Below are 27,243 nucleotides of genomic sequence, written 5' to 3' on the forward strand. Positions count from 1 at the left end.
GGGTTGTGACAATTCAAGGATCCCTCCCAGAGGAGGGGGCTGGACAGAGGGCAGGATACTCCCATGTCCTTTGTCCAGTTTTGTGCAAGAGCATGAGCCAACGGCTTGCTGACCTGGCTCAAACCGGAGTAAGCTAGGAGGGCGCCAAATGTGCCTTCAAAGCAGTGTGGGTACACTAGAAGCCAATTGGGAAGGTAACAAACTACTTACCACTGTGAAATTTAGGGAGGAAACACAGTGACTGGGTTTCTGATTAGCAGGATCCCAGTCAGACTAGTTTGAAAACCGAATAACACCAGCAAAAATTGGGAGTAATCATGAAAGCAGATCATACTTTCCTACACACACCCCCTTGGCATGAGGCAGGATACTGAAGAAAATAGTGCATATTTACAACCTTCTCCCTTCACCACTTTTACTGGGTCTGTGAGGATCACATAACTGTCAGTTTATGGTCCTAGTGCAGACAGATCTTTTGACATCTGAGGTAATGATGAACCAATTTTATAAAAGGGTCCCAGATTGTTACCCAACCTGTACCACATGTAGGAACAAAAGGTATGAAGACTCTTTTCACAGTCTTGTTTCGCTTGTCTACCCCTTGCATGCTCTGGACAGCCCCCGGCCATCATGCGTCACAGTGGGTGTGTGCGGAGGACGGCAGTCCGAATCCCACCCACTATTCAAATCGCACGCACAGCTCGAAAATTCACGCTGCATGCAACTTGTTAAACCTACCTCTAGAGTGCCTAAAGAGATTCATAAACTTGAGTAAACTGCAGGACAACTCTGCATCCATAAGAAATAGTGTTGTCGAAGGAAAGTAACTTGCTGATACAAATTTGGATTCTAACTTTGACGCTCAGGTTTGACAGTGCACCAATTCATCTGAGGTTTCAGTACTGTTACCACCCTCTTAGTTATTGGTACTGCTGAGAAGTGCTATGCTGAAAAAGAAAATAGGAATTGGTTGTAGCACATGCCCGCCAACAATACTTTTTCCATTATGCTTCTTAGGTATGCTGTGTCATTTAATCCTCCAAATAGAAATTTAGAATGGTGCACATTTTTTGTGACTTTACCACAGACGTTTTTAACTTGATTCTGAGTACTGTGGTATCGAGTCCAGCTGTTTATGACCTTCTAGGTTCTTCCATGAATTATGTTGGGTGGATTCACATAACGTTGAATCTGTTAATGATATTGCAACATGTGAGTTGCTTTTTTATCCCTGTCTGGAGTTGTATTATTCTCCATGAATCACCGTTTGGAGATATTGACCTCCAGTGGAACAATGGCAAAAACCTTTGTACATTAGTTTTAAACCTTTGTTGTGTTTTAAGTTCATGGGTCACTGGATGTTACAGGGTGGAGAACACCATTGTCTTTTTTTCATTCAGGCACACCAGGACTCTGCGATTCCTTTGGTGCTGATGGTTCAGGTATTCATGGCTGAAAGCTTTGTTGCTTCTGCGAAAGCCATATTGGGCGGGAAAAGGGCCCCCGTTCTCATCAGTTTATGTAATTCCGTCAGGATTACTTTTTAAAACTTGCTTATTGTATTTACTACCTGATTTCATTTAAATACGCTGCTATTTTGTTTTTAAAACACTACGTACTGCCAACCTGCACTGAGACCCTGGTCCACCGCAGATCTTTCAGTTTGTGTGGAGGGAGGGCTACGTGCTAGAGGAAGGGATTACTACTTCCGGGTCACGCTCCAATCAGCTGCTACCAGCTGATCACTCTTCCCCTTTAAAAATATATGCATCGCGCTACGCGCAGCGGACGCACCAGTGGCACGCCAAAGGCAAGCCTGTCCGCGCCTGTCCACGCCTGTTCGTCGACAGGCACCGGGATGTTGCCCTTTTTACCAAAGCTGGGCCGATTTACACAAAAAAGGAGTTGTTAGCCTTTAGGAATGAAGTGCGTAATTGTAGGCAGTCCTGTGGGTTCACTAGTGAGGTGCCTTTCTGTTTGAGCTGTGGCTTTAGCGCCACTCCTTCGCTGACTTCATGTGTTTACCACCCACGGTCCAAGAAGGCCATTAAGATCTTTAACCTCAATAGTCAATCTTTAGCCAGACACCATGCTGACATTTATGACATATTGGCGGACTCCTCCCCGGATATCCTCTTTCTTACCGAGACGTGGCTCTCGGATGATATGACTGCGGAATCTGGCCTGGCGCTTCCTGTAGGGTATAGCATCCTCACCCTTAACAGGGCGACCAGAGTTTATTGATAAACTGTGCGATTACTTAAAATCATTACAGTGTATAAAAATGCAGTTTGATTCAGATAAAATGCAGTAAAATACGCCCCCCCCCCCCCCCCCCCCCCCCCCCCCTGCTCGACCTACACCGGTCAGGGACCATTGGTGCAGCTATGTGGTCTCGATACTGACTGTGTGCACTGGTACTGTACATTTTTAATACTAAAAAGAATTAAAATTTTTAGATTCATCATGAGGCCGTGCTTTACTAGAGTCTAGAAGGCGTGTAAAAGTTCGACACCCTCAGTTGCACTGTGGGCTTTATTGGCCCCTGAGTCGGCCCCAGCTTTTCGGCGACTCCCTGTGTTATCTGTGGATTACCAACTTTAGGGCGGCGGGTCACAGGGCTCTTCGGGATGGTGTCCTTTAGTTGGTTTTCGAGTGCCATTTTAACTTGATGAATGAACTTGCCTATCCTGGCTAATAAACATGTTGTGGTTTCAGAGAAACACCAATCCGAGGCCTCTCTGCAAGTTTTGAGACCCAGGATACGTAGTGCCGGACGTAGCAATCGCTGTCGGTCACTGGCCAGCTTAGGGCGACCAGAGGAGGAGGCATCACGGTGATTTATAGATTGGTCTACCCCTACACCTTTACTAGGCAAACTATACCTGGATGTGAATGTGCCCTTTTCAAGGTTACATTTAGCCCTAATTACACAATGTTAGGGCTTCTGATCTATAGGCCCCCTGGGCCCTCCACTGTTTTTAAGGCTGCACTTGAAGAGGTGGTCAGCGCGCTAGCAGTTAACACTGCCAACTTTACAGTCACTGGGGATTTGAACACCCACTTAGAGAAAAGTGATGACCCTGATGTGGCAAATTTTATTGCAGATTTAGCAGCTTGCCAACTAATACAACTGGTATCAGGCCCTACCCATGTAGATGGCCATTTGTTGGACCCAGTTTTCACTAACATACCCTCACTTACAGCCCTTGCCCCCATGCCCCATGGGATGGTCTGACCATTATTTGGTCCCCATTTCCTTTCAGGAGATAACTCCCTTACGGAGCTCGGACCAGACAGTCTCACTTAAACACCCTTGGTATAAGTTTAACTGGGACTCTTTCCAGACCCAACTGTCTATTACATGTCCTAGCCTCCTTAATTACCCTAATGAGGCTTATAGGGACTTAACAGATGGGATCAGCCAGCCACTAGATGGCCTCATCCCTGAGAAATTATCCCTGAACCGTAAAACTCGATCTAAACCATGGTACAATAGCAAGTTGGCTGACCTGCGCAAAGACCGCAAAAGGCTGGAACGTATATGGTGAAGGGATTTTAACACCAATGCGAAAGACACCTATCTAGCAGCAGTCAAACGCTATAACAAGGCCATTCAATGGGCGCCAGAAACGTACTATGCCGACCTAATCCGCAACAGCGATAACGCGGCAAAGAGCGTATTCTCGATACTCTCCAGCCTTAAATTACAGCAGACCAACGTACGGCAGAAAATGCAGTCCAATGAGCAATGTGAGGAACTTGCCTCCTTTTTTATTATCAAGGTAGATAACATCTATAGGTCCTTCCCTGCCACAGTTATCACCCCTCTAGTGATAGGGTGTGATCAACCTGCCAATACCGTGGAGTCTCTGGCACCCATTTCCACAGACCAACTGCAAGCACTCTGCAGGAAAATAAAATCTGGTTTACCTGCTGATCCCCTTAAACCAGAGTAATTTAGAAGGGTGCTGCCTACGATTATGCCCTCCTTGAAGCAGATATGTCGCTTTCCACCGCTATCATGCTCAAGGCGTGGAAACATGCCACAGTGCTAACTATACTTAAAAAACCTCGGTTGGATCCGGCCAAGCCCGAAAACTATCGCCCCATTTCACTACTCCCGTGGGTAGCCAAGATCACGGAGGCGCATGTCAACTCACCCCTCTCAGCATGCTGGACCCCTCCTAGAATGGGTTTCGACCTGGTCACAGCACGAAGTCAGCTCTCTTGGCTGTGACAGAACATCTTTGGTCTGCTCTGGACGCTGGGCAAACATCGGCGCTGATCCTTCTGGATCTCAGCGTCGCGTTTGACACAGTGTCCCATGCCATTCTGCTACAACGCCTGGAGGAGGCGGGGATTGTTGGCTCGGCCTTGAAGTGTTTCACTTTGTTCCTCAGTGAGAGGTCATTTATGGTTAGTGTTCCCCCTTTTGTCTCAGGCATTCACCCCATTAAACAAGGTGTTCCACAAGATTCCTCCCTCAGTCCCCTTTTATTCAATCTATTTCCAACCGCTGGCCGCGGTGGCTAGAATCAGGGACTGACCATAGTCTCCTATGCCGACGACACTCAGCTGGTGGTGGCACTCTCAAGCGACACCAAGAGGGATGCCCTGAAATTTCAGGGCAATTTGGCGGTGGTCGCTGAGTGGATGACTGCCAACTGCCTCCAGCTGAATGCCAGTAAATCAGAGGTGTCTATGGAGTGACCTTTGGTGGCCAGAAAGCCTGGGTAGTGCCCCACCTTCTAATCAAGCCGTCAAAAACCTGGGGGTATGGTTGGACTTATCGCTCAGCTATCAAGTTCAAACCAAAAAGGTAGCAGGGACCTGCTTTGTACTTGTATGGGGACTTAGACCCCTACTGTTTCTTTTTTTACCCCCCGACAGGCCAGACTATCATTCAGGCAGCTATAATGTCCAGATTGGATTATGCCTGTTCTATGTATTTCGGGGCAAATAAGGCCGGGTACAGAACGCAGCAGCCAGATTGCTGATTGGCTTGCGCAGGTCCTGCCCGGTGTCAGCCACTATCCTTCGGCTACATTGGCAGCCGGTAGCTAGGAGAATTGAATTTAAGAACCTTTGCATCACTTTTAAAGCCCTGAAATTCAACACTCCTAGTATTCTGGCCAACCTAGTCACTCCCTACATTCCCACACGCCAGCTCCGTGCACTTGGCCAGCACCTGGTGAGGGTCCCAAAACATACCTATTCCCCATTGTGTAGTCTCTGCCTTTCCCTCCGTGGTAGTTGCTTTGCTGACAGCGCCTCAACGCCACTTTGCTGGGGCAGCTGTTGCGCTGTGCAAATGGCAGTAACATAACATTACATTTTTTGTTTATTTTTCACCTTTTTAAAAGTTGCACACTGAAAATATTTTTTGCTTAGATATGTTGTCTCCCTGCACCAAGTGTAGTTGATTTGAAGCATACATCTGTGACCTCTCCCAGTCTTTTTCACTTGTGAACTCTGCTTTCATGACGATTTTAGGTTTTCACTTTAAGACAGAGTGCTTATCACAGCCATGAATCTCAGTTGAGCATTAGATAGGGTCTGCCCTAACTCCATTGAGCCAATTTTAATCCAGATGATCCTCATCGTCACACTGAAAGTCTGCCATGACAGCTGCTATTCAATCACTCGCATGCATATCTTTTAATTATTTACTAGTATAAGTTTAAAATATTACAGCCCCATATAGTGGGTTAATTGGGAAAAAGCTGGACCTAATTGTGTTTGTGTGTGGGTTGGGGTCGGGGGGTGGGTATCCGAGTGTAGCAGATACATAACTAGAGGTAGTAATGGTGGTTATTGGATCATGGGCAAGACTGGTGGCGTAACCAGGGTAATCCACATATCGTAGGATGACCAGATTTTAAGAATAAAATAAAAAAAACAGTGGTAGCCCATATACATAGAAGTGGAAGCAATCTTCACCATCCGATCTCTCAACAGGGGTGGTGCAGACCTGTCCTGACAGAGTATAGCAAGACTCGCTGACAGCTGCTCTTTTGCAGTGTTGGCTCTCTGCAATGAAGGTGAGCTGAGAGCATGGTTTAATGTGTAGAGGGAGAGTGAATCTCCAGAGGTTATTGGGAAGCACGACGGGGGAGATAGGTATTTTTTCTTTTGTTTCACATTTTGTAGTGGTGTTTGGGATGGTTTTTCCTGACAGGTGTAGGAGCAAGTACATATTGGATATTTTAACATTTTGAGATGGGGCGGTGGGGGTATCGAGGGTAGTGCTTGAGTGATGAATGTCTGGTATATTTTGTATATTTTGTACTGTGCCACTAATGAAGGTACTTGGGCACAGTGGGTGACCGTATGGCAGGTTAATGCACTTTTTAAAACTAAGATTAAATCGAAGGGGACTGGAGAATTTGATATAGTGTTGTGCATACTTTTAAGTGACTCCTATTCCCTTGTGCAGCTCATTCATAGGATCAACTGTGCAGTAAAAGAGAATTGTGAGGGCATGCATAATATATAGTTGTAGATCGATGACTCTCTATAATGCCAAATCGTCCACCTGAAGTTTCGAAGTCACATCGTGGACAGTTGGAGTTTCAATGTCCTTTATTTGATCCTGTAATAGACCGCTACCCCTATATAAACTAATATAGGACCAGAGACACCACACATATCCACAAAACTGAGATCGAAAGCCTCAGATGATGAAGACTTTAGTATCTTTTAGACGTAGGCTTTAAGAAAAAAAAACTTTCCATACATATAAAGAGGATTATGGTCTTTATGTAAGCCCTTCTGTTTGTTCAATCACACTCACTTCATTCTGTTCATTTGTGGAGGTGACGGATTCTAGAATTCAGGTTACCCTCATGATTCCTGTAACAATGTTTTAATGTCTTTAGCAACATTCTGCTGTTTTCTTGGTGCTGGACAATGTCAGTGACTTGTTTGGCAAGTGCAATACTAAACTTGTTTTCTAGAGACAAAATTACTAACACTTTTTTTGCAGAAGCTGTAGATGTAGTAACAGGAAGTTAATCTGTAGTCCCCAATACAGAATCATGTGAATGATTTTTATTTTTTATTTTACACCAGAGAAGGGTATGAATGCTCTTACTATTGGTTCTCTTAGCTGCTTGTTTAGATTACCTAGCTAACCCTCTCTTTTGATCACAAATCATTAAGGATTGCTTGACCAGCATGCAAATTCAGCGCTGATATATGTCGAACAATCCAGTTAACTATGTAATGTAAATGTAATGTATTGATACTTGTTGAGCGCAGCTGTCACCCAAAGGGTATCCTGGCGCTATGTGATATGTAACTTAATTAGAAAGGAATCATGCCAGGTATGCTTTGTGACCATTTAGGACTGTTTTTAAAAACCTCTAACTTGCACGATCTAGTCCACTTTCTCGCTAATTTTTAACTTAAAGAGGAAAGCTCTTATATTTAAACAACCATTGGCATAGCCAATAGGTCTCGCCTTTGGGACCTTATAAGTGTTTAGCCATGCAACAGTTGATGTTGTTGCACCAAGGATATTGTGCTGCTTAACTAAATACTTATAAGCTACCAAAAGCGAGACCTATTGGCTATACCAATGCTTGTTATTTATGTGTTGGTTTTTAAAACATAAATAAAAGGTATTGTCATTTACAATGCCAATGGCTTAAACTCTCGCAAATGCGAGACCTATTGTATTGCACATGCTTGTTTGTAAAAGCGCCCCATGCCGCGCTTTCACTTTAATGGTGGCCACGCCCCTTTCTTTAGATGACCCGCGTCTAAAAAAAAAAAAAAAGGGTGCGAGGCCACTATTAACACCTTGGCTGCTAAGGCAATTTTCAGCCTGTGCTGGAAATTGCTATTTTCCTTTATTAATGACGAGCTGGGCTCGTCATCAGCACACGACCACTGTGCACCATGACGAGCCCAGCTCGTCATCAGCAGCGAAAGGGTTAAAGTGAAAGCGCAGTATGGGGCGCTTTTACAACAAAAAAAAATTTGTTAAGGTGACAAACAAATGTTTTTTTATTAGTAAAAGCGCCCCATGCCATGCTTTCACTAATACCGTAATATTTAATGTTAAAGCGTGACGTTGCAATGCTTTAAAAAAAAAAACATTAATATGGTGAGGGACACATAAAGAAATGCGCGTGCTGGTTAAAGAATGGCTCACACTGGTAAAAAAAAATAAAAGCAGTTGAGAGCATGTCCTGACTGCAACGGCAGGCAGGAGAAAGTCTAACTCTAATTTGAAGAAAATTTTCTTTTTCTCATAACAATGACTTGGGTTTTACCTAGATTTATTGCACGATAATTTTGATATCAATATACTTGTTTTACTCTTGGGTACTCAAGGCCTAGGTGGGTCAAGTCTAGCAAGACCGCATAATCGGCATAAATTAATCAGGGAAAATGCCATCAACACTTTTTGTTTGAACGAATTTGGCCTTCTATTGGAAATCCAGTTTTGACGATGGTACAGAACGAAGAGCAGAGGCGCTAAAGCTTACATTTGCTCTTTAATCTCACCAATAAGTTACAAAATGTGCAAAGGAAGCAAAAGAAAAGTTGATCTGATCTAAGTAGGAGGGGACCGAGAAATAAGTAATGGAACACATTTTCAGCCAAGGAGAAGCCACAATCCAGAACTCCAAGGCAATATAACCCTCTCTTTAGAGTGGCCAGTGGGACCTGTCCCAATACAATACTATAAAGCTCAGATCACTGAACATGACTGGATTCCTGAGCATTTCGGATGGGATGCACTGAAGATGCATAGACACCAGCCTTTAATGAGAGGACTAAATGTAACTATTTTATTGCCTTTATTACGCTTCGTACGTAAATGGGGAAGATCCAAAACGAGGCATATAGTCATGTTACTCAGGAGCCCACAATGCATGAAATTCTCATTTATATACTTTAACTTGTTTATGCACAGTAACCTAGATTTGCCAGTAGGTCAGTATAGTTTGTCTATAACAAGTAATATGGTTCAGAAATCAGGGCTACCATCTTTACCGTTCTTGATCGGGTAGTGATTTCAGCATCTTGATGGATTCCGCTTCAAAAAGAGTCTGGCGCGTGCGCACTGGTTAAATGTAAAAATGAACAAAGCGTTAAGCTTTAATTCATTTCTTGCCTCGTTATGCTTTCATTCTTTTCATGCCTCGTTATGCTTTCATTCTTTTCTTGCCTCATAACAAAAATGAAATTTAGCAATGTTTGGCATCCTCAAGGACTGGGAACGAGGCACAAGCCCCTGCGCTTTTTTCAGGACTTGTAGTAACATAAGTCAGATTTCTCTAGGATTTCAACATTACGGATGCTCCACTTGCTGGTACCGCTCTGTCAGCATAGCAGCGGACCTCTTTGAAGAGCATGAAGTGGCCAACCACCTTAGCGTAGGACTGAGCTCAGGGAGACTCTCTTGCCTCATGCCTTCTCTTCCCACAAACTTCTCCTCATAGCTCTGATCTCTATCTGCAAATATGAGGAAATAAATTCAGTTTAGATAATGGGAATTTAATGGTTCATCACTATGGATTTGGGCTATCATAGTTCTTATGATGGCAGGGATTTCATAATGGTAGCTGCATCAATTAGGGTTAAGAAGTGTCCGCAAATTATTTCCAGTGCCTAGCTGCTTGTAACTCAGTGTGCAGCCATGCAACTCTCGCGATTTAATTTACTGAACCAGCTATTTCAAACTAAAACTGCCTCTGACATGATGAGTAAGTGGGCTTGGTTTTTAACCCCTTGCGTGCGGGGCGTATTCCCCGCCTGTGCTGACTCCGCCTTGCGCGGGCGGAGTCATGACGGAACGGTTCCGTCATCAGCACAGCTCAACCGATGCTGATGACGGAACCGTTCTGTCATCAGCATGGAAGGGGTTAATAAAGATAAATAGTTAGTTTAACCTAAAACGTGATCGACCCTGCTGTCAAAAAATGAATGATGCCACCTCCTGTGATGTCTTGTGTGTGGGGGGGAGGGCAGGGGGGGCAAAGGGCGGTTGTTGTCTCAGTAATGGTTGTACATAATGGATTGTACTGTTGGAACGCAAGTGGTTTTTTACAATTAAAATTAGTTGGAAAACACAACATTATTAAGTAAAAACTTTTTCTGCGCATTATTCAGTCAAATTAGAATTGTCTTTCTGTTAATCTAAAGGTGATCTATATTAACTTGATAAGGATATCTTAGACATGGATTGATAAGAAATACCACTGCAACTGCTAGAAGATTTTTTTTCTTTAAAGGAGTATTGCGAAATGCTTTGTTTTTCTGGTTTAGGAAGAGTAGAAAATAGCAACTTTTAAAAATAAGGCTAATTAATTGACATTAAATTTCAGGAAATGTTTGTAAAGCCAAACGCATTTCATTAGCTTCAACTCCCTTGAGCATGGGACTATCACAGAGATGGAGAATATTAAGTCAACTGTCCGTCTCATCCTTAGGTCCCAATTAGTAACACTTCATTAGTGTTTAATGGCAGAGGACAAATATTAGCTTATGTCTTCTTACAATTTGTTGCTTATTTTATCCTGGAGATTGGTGTTTACATTACTTTCTCTGATTGCAAAGTTAGAGGAGTTTGTAAGGTACCAGTGGACAATCATTCTGGACACACATCTAAATAGCTAGTAAATAAACTATACAAATATTTCAAAGTATATTTCAGTAGTTAATTAGTCATTTTGTTGTACTTCTGAAGTGAGGTGGAAACCAGGATTTTTAATGGGATCAAAACAAGAGTACTTGGTTTTCTGCAAATGATACATATTTGCTGAAACCATCTTTCCACACATTATAATTTGTACGATATATAGTTTTATTAGTAAAGCTGCATGCCAGTGGAGACATTTGTGGCCAGTGGGAAAATTTGTGGCCACTTAAATGGACTACCTCATTATGCTTTAGTAATATATTTAATCAATGTGAGATTTTTAAATACTAACTCGGTAAAATTCCTGACCGCTCCCTGATGACATTGCTATCATTGAACTAAGAGGCAAGTCAGGGGTCATGTGTACCCTACAGGTGGACTACATTTTTATTATACATGGCCCAAAAGTTTAGTCTACCAAACCAAATAGTTTTTTTGTACTACATACATGCTGAAATCACATATCAGAAGGTGCTCTTATATATGTTGAAGAAAAGGCAACTTAATGAAAATAAAATATTTGGCTGGGATCACACAATTTCAGATGAGTTTGTTATGCGCATTACAGTTAAGTCAAGTATGTTATACAAGTCACTAAACCTGTTGGTCTGGTTATGTTTTCAGATTTTTCAAGGCCTCATTACGAAGGGCAAGTAACCAGTTATTCAGTGCTAAGAGGGGGCATTTAGATGCAGTTCCAACCTGTAGCAATACGTTTATTTATACTGGCACACAGGAGCATTGTTTTAAAATTCTCCAGAGCTGGTCTGGTTACTAAGGATATGTTCTGAAGGTGAAGAATCCCCGATTAGAAGTATCCATAAAAGCAGAGGTTTCTACTATGTGGCAAAAATGTGATTCCTTTAATGAAGGCCTCTCATAACCAACTACGTCTTCAATGCTGAAGGCTCTGTGGCAGCTTTATTAGACCTCAATGTTTGCATGTTATGTCATGGCTGAAATTAAGAGGTCCTATCCCCAATCTGAAACTCTTGTAGCTGTAGCCTGGTGAGGGAAATGAATATACACAGTCTTTAGAAAGGTGATGTAGCTATCTCCACTTTCATCAATACACCAAGCTTAGACTGTTGCAGTTCCAACGACCTCAAAAACAATAGAAGAGACTACAGAGCGGAATAGAAGGGAAGCAGCCATCATGGTCTGCAATGAAGCTCCATAGCTTTGGCAAAATAATGTTTCCCACTTTGTGGTCCGTGTTACCTGCTCCCGTAGATGCGAGTGTTGTCCATTATTTGGAAGAGTGAATTTACTGCAAGAAATACATCTCCAAACAGACCACCTTCCAGCCAAAACAGCCAGTTAATTCAGGATGCGCATCTGCTACATGAAAAACAGAGGATCAAACATGTGACCATGACTGGAAAGAATAAATAAATCTACTCAAGGCACCTTTAGTGTGTAAAATAGACCAAAAGAAAGAATACAGGCCAGTTATAGCTCTAAAAACGTAAAAAAAGTGGAATAAACAAGCAAAAATCAGGATGCGAGTATTTCACCACATATTCATGCAGCTTCTTCCACAGGGTTAGAGTTTGATGCTTAGATCTTAAAGAACCATATGTTCACATCCGTATTTCCCAGAAACATGGGAAAAATCTAAGGCTCATGGTGAATAACTGGTATTTTTAATTTAGTGTAGTGCCATTCTGTCTAGAATCTGTAGCATCAAGATACAAAAGGAATAAAACTTTAGTCTATCTTTATCTGTATGACTGGCTCCTAAAGTCCAAGACATGTAATATAGTCCACCTGGAATTTCAGACATTTTAAAGTCTAGATCTGTATGTCAGTTATGAGAAGTCACTACAGTCATTCCTTGCAATTTTATTTCATCCAACGCTTGACTTCATATGAGACCTCTGCATAAGTGTGAAAAAAGACTAGTAGAGTCATCGCCTGGGAAATTGAGATATCAAATGACTACTTGTAACAGCTGTTAAGTCTTTCTCATGAATTCTCCCTACTGTTGAGTATCATATTCAATCACCCAGCCAGCGCTAGAGCCCAGAGTAGTTCACCTTACATTCAGATCCTTTCATCACAAGTCACTTGATATTAAGTAATATGGACAAAATGACTACACTACAGTGCAGTACTTAAACAAAATATATATTTTTTTAAAAGCAACAAAATCGAGGACCCTCTGTAGGAAAGCCGAAGGTACGTTTTCGGAATCTTTCTAACATATATTAATTTTGCAAGGTTTCTAAATGAACAATGTGAAGTGGAAAGCAGAATTATAACAGAAAGCCATCAATAGGATCTTTGCGACAAGGGTCTCAATGATGTTTCTCATCACTGGCGGAAGCATCCAGCTTTTTGTAATAATGGCTGAAATCACACTGTCTGTACCTTGTCCAGGGGTTTATGAGATTGCCAAGGATGTTTGACTTCGCCTTTGGAACAATCCCCATGATTCCAAAATTGCATAAAGCTGAAATCGGCCAAGACGAGATAAATCCCAAGTGCTCAGAAAAATGCCTTTTTCAATAGTGGTACCTACAGAACATTGTGACGCAGGACGAATCACCAGCCCAGAGTTTAATGAAGAATTCAGCACCATGATTTTTTATGTTCACCGAGGGGAGTAATCTGGCTTCTAAATTCTTCTTATGTAGCATTTAAAAGAGCCACCAGAATGTATGAACATTCTGAAAGATGAAAAGCCATCCACTGGAATATTGTAAGTTTTTAAATGCAGCGAAATTTGCATATGTAGAGGATTATAGACCCCTTTATGTTCCAGAAAGAAACGGTATTGCCATTTAAATTTGGGAACATTTAGTTTTCACTTTAATTCAATTATGGTTTTGTAATGGCGTCCCACGCCTCTTTCTTTTTATTTCAATAATGAAATCACTTTTGAAAAGTCTTAGTCTTTTTTGAAGTAAGATCGCCTGCTCCCTGTTGTGAATTGAAGTGCTTCATCAGAGCTCATGGTCATTCTTTGAGACGAGAATAAATCTTGTTAGCAGGAATTTTCTTGAAATGTGTTTTCTAGTTTCCAAGTGCACGTTTTTAGTGAGATTCAGGCCCTGTGCTCTAAACGGCCCTACATGGTGTTTCCATCAGAATAAGGGTGTTATAATAACTCATCTAATGTTCCTATTTAATGTGTTCTAAGATTTTCCCAGTAAATTAGTATACAACTTTATCACTTCTCCAAATCTCTCCACTCTGACAAAGATCCCTTCATGTCTTAGATATGAAAAGACAATGGGTGTGATCATGCACGGCTAGCGGTTTAACCATATGTTAATGAGTAGTCAGTGCTCCGAGAATTAACTCCCCGCTCCGGAATACATCAAAATTAATGAACAAGTTGCACCTATACTGCTGTATAGGTGTCTCCCACCCCAGTGGCTTTTTCCCTTTCAATGAAGATGTTTTCATTTGATTTGCATTTTAGATTTCCCCTGAAGAAGGCATTGATGCTGAAATGCATTGGGAAGTAATGTTGTGCAAAATCAATATTAGTGGTCCCATTACTGACCGTGAAGGTCACATGGAATGAAGATTCAAGAATTTATTGACATCTTTACATGGATTTATGCTGAATAATTAATGAAATCTAAACTTTGATATTGGCATTCAGGAATTGTTTTGATTGAACTTGGCAGTTTTCTGCAGCACCTACAAACCCAGTGCCCAGGGAGACACCTATACAGCAATATAGGTGCAACTTTTTCAATAGATATGAAAAGGACACTCTGGTGCTCCCTAGACATAATTAAAGGGATTAGAAACATTGAGATTTGTTGTCAGTTATGTATCCAGCATTTGAGAAATGGTTACATCGCTAACCTGTTTATACCATGCTGCAAACACAGCAAGGCTAAGCCCATACCTGCTCAGTGCCAGGATACCTTCTTTGTTGATAGTGCGCTTTAGAAATGCACATAACCATATATTGTGTACAGCACCGTGCTCCCAAAAGGCCATTACATCCCCCCTTGCGCTGCCACCGCCAGATTAACAGGTCCATTTCAAATCTCTGTAAAGCTGTGTTTTATTGTTCTGTCCATTTTAATTTTTTTTATTTAAAGAGTGTTTAAGCCTACATTGTTCATTTTAATTATTTGATTGAATGCTTATTAACAAAATGTGCCTTTTGGTAGGTATATGGCTAAAGATTTTTTTTATGTGTGAACTGTTCAGTTTTCCAATGTTAGTCCTTTTTCTGTGTTCCAGCAGTACTGAACATAGGCATGAAAAGATAACTAGGGTTTACAAATACCACCCTTATCGCGATTCCTTGTAAAGGCATGTGAATTTTCCTCTGTATGTGCGCCACTGTAGAATTTTGTTATTCTATTCCATATTGTCACATAGATCCAAGGTCCAGACGTGTACAATTATTTTGCAGTCACAAACAAGCTTATTTGCAGATTCAGCCTGTTTATGAACGCAAAGAAGCATTTTGCTATGTATGAATGCCAAATTGAGATTCAGTGACATGTTACCAGATCACAATTTGGAATTGCAAATACATTCCGATTCAGTAATCGAAGGGGTGTGCTTAGGGTGTCCCTTCCAAATACTGAATCTCAATGTATTAATGTTTTACAACCAAACTCAGTTTGCAAAACATTTGTTTTTTTTACTGACCCCTCTAAGGAAGTAGAAAACAAACCATTGTGATCCCTTCCCATTTGCAAATGTTAAAATAAATATTTTTTAAGAGCACTTCAAAAATAAACTAAAATGGCCATCACTCCTAATGATTCATAAACTGTGACTTGCATCATTAATATATATGAAGTAGGTCGATTTGCGACCCACCAGGAATCACTTTTTAATAATGGTAAGTTTTCTTACATTAGGAATTGTGGTTTCCCAATGGGTAAAAATCGCAAATATGAAATCACAATTCCTACTTTTTGTACATCTGGCACAAAGTCACTTTTAGGTTGCTGGTATACAAATGATATACCCCGACCCCCGCCTACCACCCTCGCCGCAACAGACGACATGCGCACCCTACTGGAAATAGGACAAATGGTAGCCCTCATCCTCCTCGACCTCTGAGTGGCGTTCGACACAGTCTCTCACTGCACCCTAATACACAGACTCCTTGACGCTGGGATCCAAGACCAGGCCCTCAAATGGATCCGCTCCTTCCTTTCCGGCAGAGAGCAGCGGGTCACACTTCCCCCTTTCCTCTTGGACCCTACACCGACCCCCAGGGCTCCTCCCTCAGTCCTACGCTCTTCAACGTTTACATGGCTCTGCTCGCCCCCATCGTCAGAACTTACGGACTCAACATCGTGTCATACGCAGATGACATCCAACTCATCCTCTCCCTATCCAATGAACCCAACACCGCCAGACACATCTTTCGTGAAGGCATGGATGCCGTCACCAAATGGATGAAAAACAGCTGCCTACAACTCAACACCAACAAGACAGAAGTACTCATCATTGACCCAAAGACCGACGCATGGAATGACACCTGGTGGCCCCCTGCCCTCAAAAACCCACCCACTCCCACGGACCACGCACGCAACCTGGGAATCATCCTGGGCTCCGAGCTCAAAATGCACTGCCAGATCAACTCGGTCTCGTCCTCCTGCTTCCACACCCTCAGCCTTCTACTTAAGAACTTAAAATGGATCCCCCCTCGAACACAAAGTCTGTCACTCATATCCTGGTCACCAGCAGACTCTACTAAGGCAAAGCACTCTACGACGTAATAAACAAAAACCTCACCCGCAAGCTACAGAACATCCAGAACGCCTCCGCAAGACTGGTCCTCAACCTGCCAAGACACTGCCACATCTCCAGGCACCTGCGCACACCCCACTGGCTCTCCATCGAAGCCAGAGTCACCGACAAGATGCTCACTCACGCACACAAGCCCTCCACAACACCGGACCAGCATATCTGAACAGCCGACTCAATTTCCACGCACCCCAAAGGACCCTACGATCTGCTCAGCTCTCCTACACTGTGGTCCCCCGCACCTGAAATACCAGATCGGGAGGCTGCTCCTTCTCCTTCCTCGCGGCCAGAGCCTGGAACACCCTTCTGCTCCACCTCTGACAGACAACATCGCTCCACATCTGCGCGAGAAACCTCAAAACCAGGCTCTTCGACAGACCCCCTCCCTGATGGACTGGAAAATGCACCCCCAGCGCCTTGAGACCCTTATTGGTGAGTAGTCTCGCCTAATAAAAACAACAGATTGATTGAATAGGTAAGGATTTGCAACTAATACTGAAATTAGATAACTTCTTCCCACAGCAATCAATATAACTTCAGAAAAGTGCAGGTGTCCAATCTGAGCCTGCATATTTAGCCTTCTGGATAGCTGACCTGAATATCCAGTGCCCACTCTTGAGCAGTGAAAAAGTTGGTGAACATATGCTGTCTACCAAATTCAAAGACACAAAGCATTCACTCTCAGGACAACCAAATACTACTTTTTCTCTTTTCTCTTGCAGATACCAAGTGGCAATCTGGGTATGTTTGGCAATAGCGGAGCAGCACAAGGCAGGACCTTGCAACCACCCCAGCAACCGCCAGCTCAACCTCTGAACCCATCCCAGCCTAATCTTCGTGCGCAAGTGCCTCAGTTTCTATCCCCTCAGGTCAGTGGCATAATTGTCGCTACTTGGAACATATGTTTTCAATGGATTTACAACATATAGCTGTTATTACCTTAAAATGAAGTTGACATTTTGTGCAAGTGGGCTTTTCCTGTTATCACAATCTTTTCTGGACCGTAAACAAGCATCCAGTCGGGCTGGACTGTTCCCATAAGGAACAGGGTCAAGACTGGTTTGCATATGGCTGGGTCTGAAGTGGGGGGGGCGAAGTGAGCTAAAGAACGATGATAGATTCAACACAGATCTGTGACTGGGGGTGAGTGTCTGTAAAGTTTCAGCTCTCAGTCTGTCATCTCCTTGGCTTTACCTTGTTCACCCTAATTTGGCAGAGTATGCCCAGACGTGGGTCCCTTGCTCACTTTGCCACTGGATTTAAGCTAGCCTGGCTGATAAGGGGGGTTACCCCGAAACCGGTCCCAGGATGCTTGATTTCTGTCCAGGAAGACCTGGCATAGCAGTTCCGACTGGACTGGTCCCATGAGGAACAGGGTCGAGACTGATTTGCATATGGCTGCGTCTGAACTGGGGTGGCCAAGATAGCTAAAGAACAATGATGAATTCAACCCGGGTCTGTGACTTGTGGTGAGTGTCTGTAAAGTTTCAGCAATCCATCCATCCTCTCCTGGTGTTTGCTAGGGTCGTAAAAGATAGACATAATTGGTGTCCTTTGGGCCCCTCACACTTTGATGCCCGCTGCATCTGAAATGCTGATATTCGTGCCCTGGAGTCCCTGTTCAACGAGCACATCATATATTTTGATGTCCACTATATTTACAGTATGACTCTTTTAAATATGTGGGGGAGCACAGGAAGAATCCCCAAAAAGTTGTTTGTGGTTCTCAGCTGGTAAACACTCTCAGCTTAACTCAAGATATCATGACTGTCATTACCGTAATGGCAACGTGTTCATCTTTTACTCCCAGATAATCTTCACTACAAAATGTTAGGGGCTTCTAGACCCTAGATAAGTTTCAAAGGACCCATACAAGTCACAATCTTTAATATCCGCCTTGTATTTTATGAGAAAACATAAGTGTGAGGCATGTGAGCTTTGGATCACATGCTTTGCATCCTCCTGCCTTCTAGTGTTGGTTCCGGATGCTTGCAAGTTTTTTTTCTTTCAGGGGATAGTGCACATGGGCATCAACTCCATTGTTAGATTGTGTTTTTCCGCCATCTGGTTCAGACGGGTTCGGCTGCGCTCCAGTTTGAAAGAGTCTTTCGGGTTCCCCGTGGTGCTCAATCCACTCTACCCTCGTTGTTATTGTTTTGTACGCGTATCCCACTTCTCTGGGTATCATGTCAGTAGAAGAAAATTTCAATTTTTATTGGAAGACTCGTGGAAGGCCATCTGGCCTAACTGCGTCGGTCCACCTCGTTGTTGATGGAACAGACTTCATCAAATTCTGTCCTTGGTGCCACGCCGACTTGCACAAAGTGTGCAACTTGTGCTTATCCTCGGGGCACAACCAACAAGACTGCGACGGGTGCAGGTCATTCCGATCCAAGAAAACTCTGTTATCGCCAGGCTGGACTTTGTGAAATGTAAAGCCAGAACATCAAATGCACGCCGGACATCTTAGGTGAAGGATCTGAGCTGGAATAATTCGATGCACAAGGGGCTGAATAGGAACAGGAAGAGCAGCACTTATCCGTGCTGGAATCTGACTCTGAAATGGGAGAGGACATACCGTAGGGCCACGGTCCGGTGAGTAACGAATACCGCATGCCCTGAAATCCAACTCAAACATAGCCTTCCAGCTAGGGATCGAGTCAGCCAAAGTCCGCACCAGAGCCGAAACCTTTTTAACTGTTAACCGAAGATTGCTGCAGAGCCGAAACCCTCAACACCGAAATTGAAAACTGCTTCGGAGCCAGAACCTTCCGCACCGAAAGGTCATTCCATCCTGGCATCCAGGCATCCTTTACCCTGCAAAGCCTTCCCCTCATGACGACAATGTAGATTATTTAAAACTTCTTCCTAGAGATGCACAATATCACAGTGTACAGCTACAATGAGAATCCCTTGAAGAAGATTTCTTGTTTGAAACGGAGTAGTTTGCACATGTCTAGTCAGACTCTCCCTATGCTCAAAGGTATGATGAGGCATGCTGATGACATCTTTAGGGACCATATTCGTGCTTGTATTCCTACTCCCTTAATAGATTAAAAAGTATAAGCCTGCTCCGTCTGATCCAGTCTTCATTAAGGGACAGTTACCCATAGATTCCCTTGTTGTCCCGTAAATGGGCTAATTCACAAACATCTGGGAATGCTCCCCCTCCAGACAAGGAATCAAAATTAATAGACGCCTCTGCAAACTAATAGCTGCCCAGGTGGCGAATCATTGGTGCATTGCCAACACCCAGGCCCTCTTAGCAAGGTACGATAGAGCCCATTGGGACGAAATGAAGTAATTGCTCCAATATCTCCCAGATGAGCACAAAGCTAAAGCACAGGATTTAATAAGGAAGGAAAGCTCATCTCTAATTCCTCTATTAGATGTGCCGTAGTGCTGCTAATACTGCAGCTCGAGAAAAGAGATTAACAATAGAGTTACTTAGGAGATGCGCCTGGTTGGGAATTTCCGGTTTCAAACCTGAAGTCCAGCAATTCATTTTAAACACTTAGTTTGATAAAGAACATCTCTTTAGGCTTGAAGTGTATCAGGCATTAGAGAAAATTAAAAAAGGTACTGAGGTAGCTAAAAATATGGGAGCCCTACAGTCTCCTTCGAACCGGGGCTCCTTTCAACACTCCTTTTACCGTGGGGGGGGTCCAAGACCACATCCTCTGACACCAATTTTTCCTCTTATGAAGGCAATAATCGATCTTCCTCCACAAGAGTCTTCTTTAGAGGAGGATACAGAGGAAACCACGGCAAAGGTAGGGGCAAGGATTCCACACACGCAACTCCCCTTCCCCTAACAAGCAGTGACTTACCTATAATTCCACCTGATCATTTAACACCTGTCGGGGGACGTCTTCTAAATTTCCTCCCTATTCGGCAGTGCATAACAGCAGACAAATGGGTGCTAGGAATTATCCAACATAGATATTACCTGGAGCTTACCACCAATCCTCCAAACATTCCACCTCGTTCTCAAAAACTGTCACCAGAACATTTGCACCTGCTCAAACAAGAAGGAGCAATAGAGTAAGTACCATTACAATATCAAGGGTCAGGCGTTTACTCCTTAAGACTGAATCTGGACCTCAGAAAATTGAACCACTACATACTGTCAGAACAATTCCACATGGTGACACCTCAGCAAGTGCTCCCACTTCTACAACAGGACAACTTTGTCTACACTAGACTTAAGGGACGCATATTTTCACATTCCAATACACCCCGCCCATCTGCGTCCTTCAAACCCACATCCTTATCTGGAAGCCACCATAGATTCTAAAAAGCTCTAGCCTCCCTAAATGTAGCCAGAATTCGCAGTATTCAGTCTCTTCTCACTCAGGTTCAGCCCAACCACTCATTACCAGTCAGAGTCTTTAAATCAACTGCTGGGAATGATGACGTCTTGCATCATCGTACCCCATGCAAGACTTCACACCTTCAAGAATGCTTAACAAGTCAGTGGAACCAGTCGCATGGTCGATTAACCAATCTAGTGTTGGTAGACGGCCGCACACCACGCTCTCTGCAGTGGTGGAACCCACAAAATGTATCCAAAGGGCGGCCCTTCATTGACCCTGTTCCACACACAGCTCTAACAGCAGAAGCATTGCTCACTGGTTGGGATGCTCATTTACAGGATCACAAAATTCAAGGATTAAGCATAAAGCAGAACAATCTCTATATAAACCACTTAGACCTACTAGCAGCGTTTCTAGTGCTTAAAGCCTTCTAAATTCTCATAGTAGGCAAAGCTGACCTAGTCTGCACGGACAACATGACCACTATGTACTATATACCAAAACAGGGGGGGACACACACTCCAACTGTCATGCCTAGCACAATCCATTTGGAAATGGACCATACACCACAAGATGTATCTCCTAACAGAATACCTTCCAGGAGTTAACAATCAGATTGAGGACCTTCTCAGCTGGCGGAGTCAGAGCACATCCATGAGTGTGAACTTAATCCACAGGTTCTCCTCCCCTACTTTCAGGAATGGGTATTTCCTCACACCTGTTTGCAACAGCAGAATGTCCAAGCTTCTCCTCTAGGTTCCCACACCTTCTCTCCAAATGCAATGCCCTAAGGATGAACTGGTCAGGGATAATGGCCTACGCTTGTCCACCTCTCCCACTCATTCCACTGGTAGTTCGGAAGCTCAGGCAAACATCCCGCACACAAATTCTCTTAGCTCCCACATGGGAATGTCAACCCTGTTTCACCACCCTGCTGGAGCTGTTAGTAGTTCCACACCAAAACATCTCCCCTCTAGTCTCCTCATTCAGAGCCATGGAGAAATCGGGCATCCAAATCCCAAACAACTCAACTTGGCGATATGGCTCCTGAAGTCAAGTTTGGTTATTTTCACCTACCACCAGACTGTATGAATATCCTAAAAGAGGCTAGAAAGCCTACCACCAGGGCATGTTATGCAGCAACATTGAACCGATTTGTTATCTATTGTAACAATAACAATGGCAATCTTCATGATGCTGCTGTACAGAACATCATCTGTTCCATTACAGCAATCGAACTAGATTACACATCCATTCGCCTACATCTGGCAGCAGTAGCTTCATACTTACAAAACTGACAACACTTATCTCTAATCAGAGTACCAGTGATTAAAGCCTTTATGGAAGAATTAAAAAGAGTGATACCACCAAGAGTCTCACCTGCACCAGTGTGGAACCTAAACATAGTCCTTACACGGCTAATGGGTCCACCATTTGAACCAATGCATAGGTGACAATTACAATTCCTCATGGAAAGTTGCTTTCCTCATCGCAATAACTTCACTGAGAAGAGTTGGTGAACTCCAGGCATTAACTATACAAGAGCCCTTCTTTCAGCTTCACAGAGCGAGTGGTTCTTCGCACCAATCCTAAATTTCTCCCTAAAGTAGTTTCTGCCTTTCATATCAATCAATCGGTTGAGTTACCTGTGTTCTTTCCTCAACCTGATTCTGTAGCAGAACGGGCTCCAAACACCATTGATGTTGGAAGAGCTCTACTATATTATGTTGAAAGAACAAAAGGTTTTCTCAAAACAAAGCAACTCTTTGTAGCTTTTGTTCCACCACACAAAGACAATCCCTTATCTAAATCCGGCATTGCAAGATGGATCGTAAAATGTATCCAATGTTATTCGAAAGCAAAAAGAACTTTGATAATACCCCCTAGAGTGCATTCCTCTCGCAAAATAGGGGATACTATGGCGTTCTTTTGGAATATTCCCCTAGCTGAAATCTGTAACGCAGCAACATGGTCTACACAACATGGTCTACACCTCACATTCACCAAACATTGGGGTTGATAATGATGGCGGTGAATCCGCATTCTCCGGGCCGTTGGAAGCCACCGCCGGCCCGGAGGATGCGGATTCACCGCCTCGGTCCTTGAAAACACCCACCGCCAGATTATGATGGCGGTTCGATCAGCGGCGGACGGCAGGTCCGTCCGCCGCTGATCCGCGGCCACCAGCCATATTATGATGGGCGCGCAGACATGCTTTTCCGCCGCGGATATTCCGCTGTGGAAAAGCATGTGAACCTTTGCTTCTGGGGGCCCCTTGCGGCCCCCAGGATGTTGGGGGGTGCACATGGGGGGTACCTATGGTAGCCCCCTGCATGTGCATGCACAAAGCGGCAGGCACCGAGCGGTGCCTGCCGCTTTGTGCATGCACATGCAAAGCATGCATTTTTAACTTTGCGGCGGGTGCTGCTTTAAGCAGCACCCGCCGCAATGTTAAATATACAGGATGTGACCGCCAGGGTGGCGGTCACATCCTAGTTCCTATGGAGGGAACGCCGCTGGTCCTGCGGACGGTCCCTCCACCTCAGGGGTGGCGGCCGGACGCAGGTCCGTCCGCCATCCTAATAGACACCCTAGTGTAGATGTGTTAGTGAGGCTACAAGCTAATTTAGGCCAGGCGGTACTTAAAACACTGTTTCAGACAACTATAACAATTACAGGGGTGTCACCGCTCTGGCATCCAACTGCTTCCTCATCTATGCAAAGCATGTGATCTACAGCTCACATACCTCAAACTGATTGTTACTTACCCAGTAAGCATCTGTTCTTGGCATGTAGAGCTATAGATTCACATGCACCCACCCGCCTCCTCGGTCTCCTGTAGTTGTTGCAGTTCTCAGTTTACATTCATAAGCATGGACATCTCTGTTCTACACTTACTAACTCCATTCTCACCCTCTGCTGGAAAACAATCTAACAATGGAGTTGATGCCCATGCACACTATCACCGAAAGGTGGAGTCACCTTACCACATGACTGGAAAGACTTCTTCAAAGAAAAACAACTTGCAAACATCCGGACCCAACACTAGACAGCAGGAGGATGCAAAGCATGTGAATCTACAGCTCTACATGCCAAGAACAGATGCTTACTGGGTAAGTAACATTATCCTTATATAGGAGAGTGTCCTACAGTATCTCATTTAACATAGAGGAAGGCACCTTCCTCATCGCCTGATCTTGGTTTGTAAGAGGGCTGTACACTAATTCTTGTAATCACTGCATGTTCTTTGTCCCTCAGGTTCAAGCACAGCTTTTGCAGTTTGCAGCAAAAAACATTGGTCTCAACCCTGCACTATTAACCTCGCCAATTAATCCTCAGCATATGACGATGTTGAACCAGCTCTATCAACTGCAGCTGGTGAGTATGTGACATGACCTTGTGATGCCTAAGAAATCTCCCAATTGTAACTCCTGCCATTAGTTTCACTATTCGATTTATGTACTAAAAAAGTGGTGTGCTCTTCTACACTGACTGTCCTGTTGATATATATTGGGAAAGAGCTCATATTATACCAGTGTTATCGTTTGGTAAACACATTAATGTACACTGTAGAGTTAAGGGACAATTCAACTTTGATATATTCTTTTGAAGAGCCTGCAGAAGAATGGTGCCAGCTGTTGATAGTGTACCACGTACACCACAAGTCTGTGTGTCAAAAACGCTGCTGTGTAACAATCCAATGCCCACTTTGCAGAGAGGCATCAGTTCTGTTGGAGATGAGCTTCATCTTTGATATCCAGAGAAGAATGTCATTATATATATATATAACGCAACATTACACCGACACTGCCAGTCCTTGGCTCACCATTTTTACTTTAAATGAAATTCTTAGTCAAGGTCTGAGAAAAAGAGCTCATTGTCATAAACATGTCCCAGCTGCAAGAATGCCTTACAGAGATATGAAGAGCATATCAACTAGGGATGCCACTGTATCAAGGATTCACCTGTTTGCATGTGCCTCAGTAACTGCGATCTTAACACTTAGGAGATTATTAATACTTAAGAAATTCAGAAGTGAATTGCAAAAAATTGCTAATAGAATTCAGTAATGATACATTAGGAAGAGACCAATTAGAGAACATCAAGCTCAGATATGTTTATACTTGTAGTAATTGTAAAGTTCTAACCAGAAGCTGCTCTCAATTCTGTCTATCTGGCTGAATTTTCCTTCATTTTTCTTCAAGTTATTCATGCATCAGCATTCGGGTTAGTGCTGCAGTGTTGCAATATGTACACACACACGTTTCAGTTTAGAACATTTAAAGTGTTCTGGGATCCCTTCACGCAGCCAGTATTTATTATAAAATTTAAGACTAACAGTGAACATTGTACAATGCAGAACTTGTACTAAAAGTATGTATCTTTATGCCCAGGGCACGTTGTCTCACAACGACAACAATCAGACCTCAATCACTGAGTTTTCAAAGCAAGCCTTCTGTGCACTTCTTACCATTTTTTTAAATCAAGTTCATCCGTGTCTGTCTGGACAATGCCACAACATTGTACTACTTGAGCAAACTAGGATGAAGAAGGTAGTAAACCTTGCTAATTGACATCCAAACCATCTGGCACTGCCTGGAAACAAACTTTTGATGATAATTGTCGACCATCTGTGTATCTGCAATCGGGAAATTGAGCTCAGTTTTAAAGAAAATATAAAGTGGTTTTTAAATAGCGATGTCCTGAGTATATATTAAATGCACTAAAAACTTAATTCGGACATCCTGGTGCTTTCCCTGAAGAGGGATAAAAACCATCCCAATGTAGTGAGAAGAATCCAGGTTTTGAAATGTTTTCAAAAGGTTGTCTCCAAATCCAAATGCTTTAGAAAGAGAGGGAGATGATACCAGGCTGTCGCTTCCAGAACAGAGAAAGATCTTCCACCTCTAGTATGGAGTCTGTAATTAGAAATCTGCAGAAGTTTAGAGTTGGTGGATCTCCAAACTCTTTGGGTTTGTAATGTGTGAAACTGTCACAAAGATATTTAGGTACTGTTTGATGGAAGGCTCTGCAAGTAATCATCAGAGATTTAGACAGGATCAGCTTCTGCAGAGGTAACCAATGAAGTATCCTTAGCCATTTGGTGTAGCAGAAGGCAGGCTAGCAGGTATGTCTAGCCACCAATCATTTACAGAAAAATTGTTTTTTCCAAGTAGTATGTTTTCCATTTTGTGCACTTGAGATTATTGTTGCTCATCCAACTTGGACAAAACAAATCTTGAAATGTAATCCTGATCCAAAGGAATTCTTGTCCAAGGATAAGAACAATTGAGTCATCAGCGTAAGATGTTATTATGGAAAATGTCCTAGCTAATGTAGCAGAAACTTCTCTCGTAGGGGATCTATAGTCAAGCTTTGAATAGTCGCGCCCAGAGCTCTTTCCATATATTATCTTCTTATGTGAAGATGCTCGCCTGTCTTCAGGAAGGCCTGCAAAACACTTAAGAAAAACACATTATGCAGTGAATAACATACTACAGTAAGGGTATTTTTATACAGATTATACTTTAAAAAAAAAGGGAAAAATACCCATATATTGTATGTGTTTGTGTGTGTATAAGCCCAGGAAAATCAAAAAAAAAAACTCCTTGCTCGCTGGAAGATGGAGGGTATGTTCTCAAATGAAGAACTTAAATATCTAAAGGTGGACTTTCCTATAGTCCCAAGAATATACTTCATTCCAAAAATCCCCAAAAAATTTACTCCAGTACCAGGAAGACCGATCATATCGGCAATTGGGAGTATGGGGGAACATGCAACTCAATAGGTTTATTTTCTGCAGAGCTTTGTCAAAAAACTCCCAACATATATCAAGGACACCAGTGATTTTTTTGACCAGATTGCATAAAGTGAAATGGGCAGATGACTTTTTATTTATAGCATTGGACATAGAATCGCTATATACTAGCATCCAACATAAAGATGGTCTGAGAGCTGTGAAAGAATTTCTAGAAACTAGACCAGCGGAATGTTATAATCATAACAAGCTACTGATGGAATTGATTAATTGGTTTTTGACCAATAACTTTTTTGTCTTCATTAATAACATGTATGTACAAAAGAGGGGTGTTGCGATGGGGGCCTGCTTCTCTCCCAGCTATGCGTGTCTTCACATAGGCTGGTGGGAGGAGCAGGTCCTCAAACGCATACATTCCACAGAATATGAGAACCATGTAAAGTATTGGTTCAGGTTTATAGACAATGTTTTTATTATCTGGAAAGGTGATGCCAAAAGCGCACTAGATTTTATTGACAAAATCAATGTAAACACAGTGAATCTTATGTTCACCTCCCAGATAAGTGATGAAAGCATAGAATTATTGGATGTCAGGGTGTTTGTGAAAAAATGACAAATTGCAACCACATTACATAGAAAAAGCACGGCTGGAAATGCGACCTTGCATGCCAGCAGTGCTCATCCCAAACACCTATTAGATAGTATTGCCTACGGGAAATTACTTAGACATAAACAAATCTGTACAAAGAAAGATGATTTTAATACATGTT

The 27,243-nt window shown here is 43.0% G+C and overlaps 1 protein-coding gene across 5 annotated transcripts in view; it reads left to right on the forward strand.

Moving 5' to 3' along the window:
• Positions 1-27,243, forward strand: part of TNRC6C (trinucleotide repeat containing adaptor 6C) — a 948,409-nt gene that overhangs the window by 544,675 nt on the left and 376,491 nt on the right. For all 5 annotated transcript variants that reach the window (XM_086930670.1, XM_086930667.1, XM_086930666.1 and 2 more), the window contains 2 exons: positions 17,122-17,268; positions 23,974-24,093. In XM_086930670.1, the coding sequence (XP_086786796.1) occupies positions 17,122-17,268; positions 23,974-24,093 (267 nt within the window). The remainder of the gene's footprint in view (positions 1-17,121; positions 17,269-23,973; positions 24,094-27,243) is intronic.

Source organism: Lissotriton vulgaris, chromosome 7, assembly GCF_964263255.1.
Source record: "Lissotriton vulgaris chromosome 7, aLisVul1.2, whole genome shotgun sequence".
In the NCBI taxonomy this organism is placed as follows: Eukaryota; Metazoa; Chordata; class Amphibia; order Caudata; family Salamandridae; genus Lissotriton; species Lissotriton vulgaris.